Genomic DNA, 3116 nt, shown 5'->3' on the forward strand with positions numbered 1-3116 from the left:
GCCCTCAAGACTTGAAGGACTGCCAGTGTCTCACAACTGTCTCACGGGAGTGACTTGCACTGAGCCATCTGTCCTGCTTTATAATGTAATGAACTGTTTATTTCGTATGTTATCTATCTATCTGCATAAATACATATAAAATTATTAGTGTTCTGGTTTTGTTTCTCTAGAGAACCCTGTCTAACACATCCACCTCTGACCACAGTGCCTGTGAACTTGAAAGCTTGCAGTGGGACATCCAAGGCATAACAATTGGTCTCTATTTGCCTGGAGCAACAACAGAAAAAGGAGAAGTCAAGCACAGGAGATGAGGAAATGGACTGTGTGCCTAATTGCCTCCGGGCAACTGCCTCCTTTGCCAGGAGGCCAGAAGAACTGAGGACAGTCTGATTACCATTCCTCAAACCTCTAGATCAAACAAGCCTGATTAAAAGAAGGGAAGAGCACAGAGCAGAACTTCAACTGTATCAAACTCCAAACGTTCTGGGAGGCTGGATGAAGCCTTGAAACTACTGCCCTGCGACGATCTTTAATGTTTAAATGACCCCCACCGCCCCCCCCTCAAAAAAATCCCTTTAAGTCTTCTTAAAAGCCAGCAACAATTTAACTTGTGAAAATCTGCCCTGAGCACTGTGAGCTCCGAGAGCCATCTCAATGGAATCAAATTGACAACAGCCACTCGAAGATGACAGAGGCACCTGAGTGGGCAGTGGGCTTATGGGAATGAGAACCCACAAAAGGAGGTGAGAACAGTTGCACAACTCAAACCAGGCCATCAGTATTACTGAATTGTCACAGGGATCGATGTACAACCCCCTCCCAGGGGACGGACACCAGAAAAGTGGGTGAAGGAAGACAGTGGTTGGTGTAAAGATGAAAACAAAATTATAAATGATCAAGGGTTCATGGGGGGAGGAGGCTGATACCAAGGGCTCAAGTAGAAAGAAAATGTTTTGAAAATGATGATGGCAACATATGTACAAGTGTGCTTGACACAATGGATAGATGTATGGACCGTTATAAGAGCTGTAAGAGCCCCCAATAAGTGATTTTAAGTATATATACATATATATATAACTGAATTGTGCACACTTGTTGAACTGGTGTGTTTGGCTATGTATATTCTTAACAACAACAATAAAGTCTTTTTATTTTTTTAATGTCATGAGGACTGAATTGAACCTTGGCTGTGAACTCTCATAAAAACCTTAATCTACAAAAACAGAGATACAATCTGCCTATTTCCCAGGAGGGGGAGACCCCGGACCCATAGCAACATAACCGTTACCTTTATTACTCCATACAGAAAGTGCAATTTCAGAATTGTTATTCAACGGAAGTCGTCTTCCCTTCCCTACAAGTTCTTTATTTACAAAGGTTCCATTCCCGCTGTGATCTTCGATGTATGTGATATAAGAGTTCTTGGGACCCATTTCCTAAAAGAGAGAACAGTTTGTTTTCAAAGTTTTTTTTTTTAAACAAGCTCTGGCCAGTTTTAATCAAAGTTTTAATTAAGGGGAGATCAATAGAGAAGGACTGAATTGCCAGTTCTCTCCCAAGTACACGGGTGCTTGGCACCTACCCTGAAAATCCGAAAGTGCTTCTTGCTGTAGGTCCGGTATTTGTCTGTTTTTTTCAGCAGTGGCTCATCAAAGCAGTATTCACAGCTTCTGTCCCTCCCAAACCAGTAGTTGTCGCTAACACACTCTGTAACACACATGCACACACCAGAGGGTTACTGAATCTCATGTGTCAAACACCTTTGAGAAAAGGCTCACAAATTCTACTTGTAGGGAAATAGTTCAATAATCAGAAACTACAGATTTGTTTACCAAGATCGTTTAATATTCAAAATTAAGAGTGGGATAAAATTATTCAGCAATGGGTTTAATATATAACCATAAAATAAGCAGTCATTAAAAGACCTCGAATAATTTTAATGATTTATAAAATTACTTATGCTATCATCACTTCCTGCACACTAACCTTCAGAGATTTCCCACCATCAACCAAAACCATTCACTGCCATGGAGGTAATACTACCTCACAGGGACACTATAGGACAGGGAGGACAGGCCCCTGTGAATTTCTGAGACTGTTAACTGTTTACAGGACTAGAAAGGCCCCTTGGAGCTGCTGGTGCTTTTAAACTGCTCGCGGCCCAGTGAGGAAACCGCTAGGCCACCGGGCTTCTTTTCTCACCGGACTTGGATTAAATCTGTTCGCCTGATGATCTGCTAAATGCAGGGTCTGGCCCCGCCTCCTTTCAAAACATACCTGACATGCTTGCCCTTTACTAACTATACAGCAACCCAAATAAGGTGGGCGCACACCTGCTCACACGTCTTTGCACTTCTCTCCCTCCAGCTACTTGAACAGTTGGTCCATCTTGTACTTCCAAGCTGGCCTTGTATATTATCTCCCATTTGGCCTTCCATTTAAGCAAACCCCCACCCTCTCACCATAATGATATCCTGTTTTATTTGCTTCTTAGTGTGGACTTCAACTGGAAGTTTTCTGAATTATCTATATACTATCTCCCCACTTAGGGCAAAAAGTCAGCCTTGTTTACACAAATAAAGGATTAATTCCCCTAAGACAGATAAAGTTTCTATAAACCCACAAGACACACAACCCAACAGAAAACCAGTCAAGGGAGAGTTTACAAGCTACGGAGGCAATATAAATGTCTCAAATATATGAAAAGATATCCATTCTAGGTCATGACAAGGAAATTTTCAAAACTTGTTTCATCGTTCTAACTGATAAACATCAAAAGTCTAACACTACCCAAGTGTTCATCAACAGATGGATGAAAATCAAAATACTATGGGATACTGTGCGTTATATACAACTTAATACCTCTCATAATAAAACTCATACTTGAAAAATTAGAATAAACTTCACCCTGAAAAGGGGCATCTACCAAAATACCACAGCCAACATCACAGTTCTGGTCAAAGACAGAAAAGGATTCTTTGTAAGATCAAGTTGAAAACAAAAATGTCCACTCTCTCTATTTTTATTCAACATTGTGCTGGAGGTCAAAGCCAAGACAATTAGGAAAACTATGGAAAGTATTTCCATATTGTAAAAGTTAACACAATCTTTTTTTT

At 40.8% G+C, this 3116-nt stretch overlaps 1 protein-coding gene across 1 annotated transcript in view; it reads right to left on the minus strand.

Moving 5' to 3' along the window:
- Positions 1–3116, minus strand: part of CHEK2 (checkpoint kinase 2) — a 53508-nt gene that overhangs the window by 38301 nt on the left and 12091 nt on the right. Inside the window, exons 4-5 of the mRNA XM_045289539.1 lie at positions 1583–1707; positions 1289–1436 (exon numbers count right to left, since the gene is read on the minus strand). Of these exons, the coding sequence (XP_045145474.1) occupies positions 1289–1436; positions 1583–1707 (273 nt within the window). The remainder of the gene's footprint in view (positions 1–1288; positions 1437–1582; positions 1708–3116) is intronic.

This window comes from Echinops telfairi, unplaced genomic scaffold (assembly GCF_000313985.2).
Source record: "Echinops telfairi isolate 266 unplaced genomic scaffold, ASM31398v2 ScPeMD7_29;HRSCAF=101, whole genome shotgun sequence".
In the NCBI taxonomy this organism is placed as follows: Eukaryota; Metazoa; Chordata; class Mammalia; order Afrosoricida; family Tenrecidae; genus Echinops; species Echinops telfairi.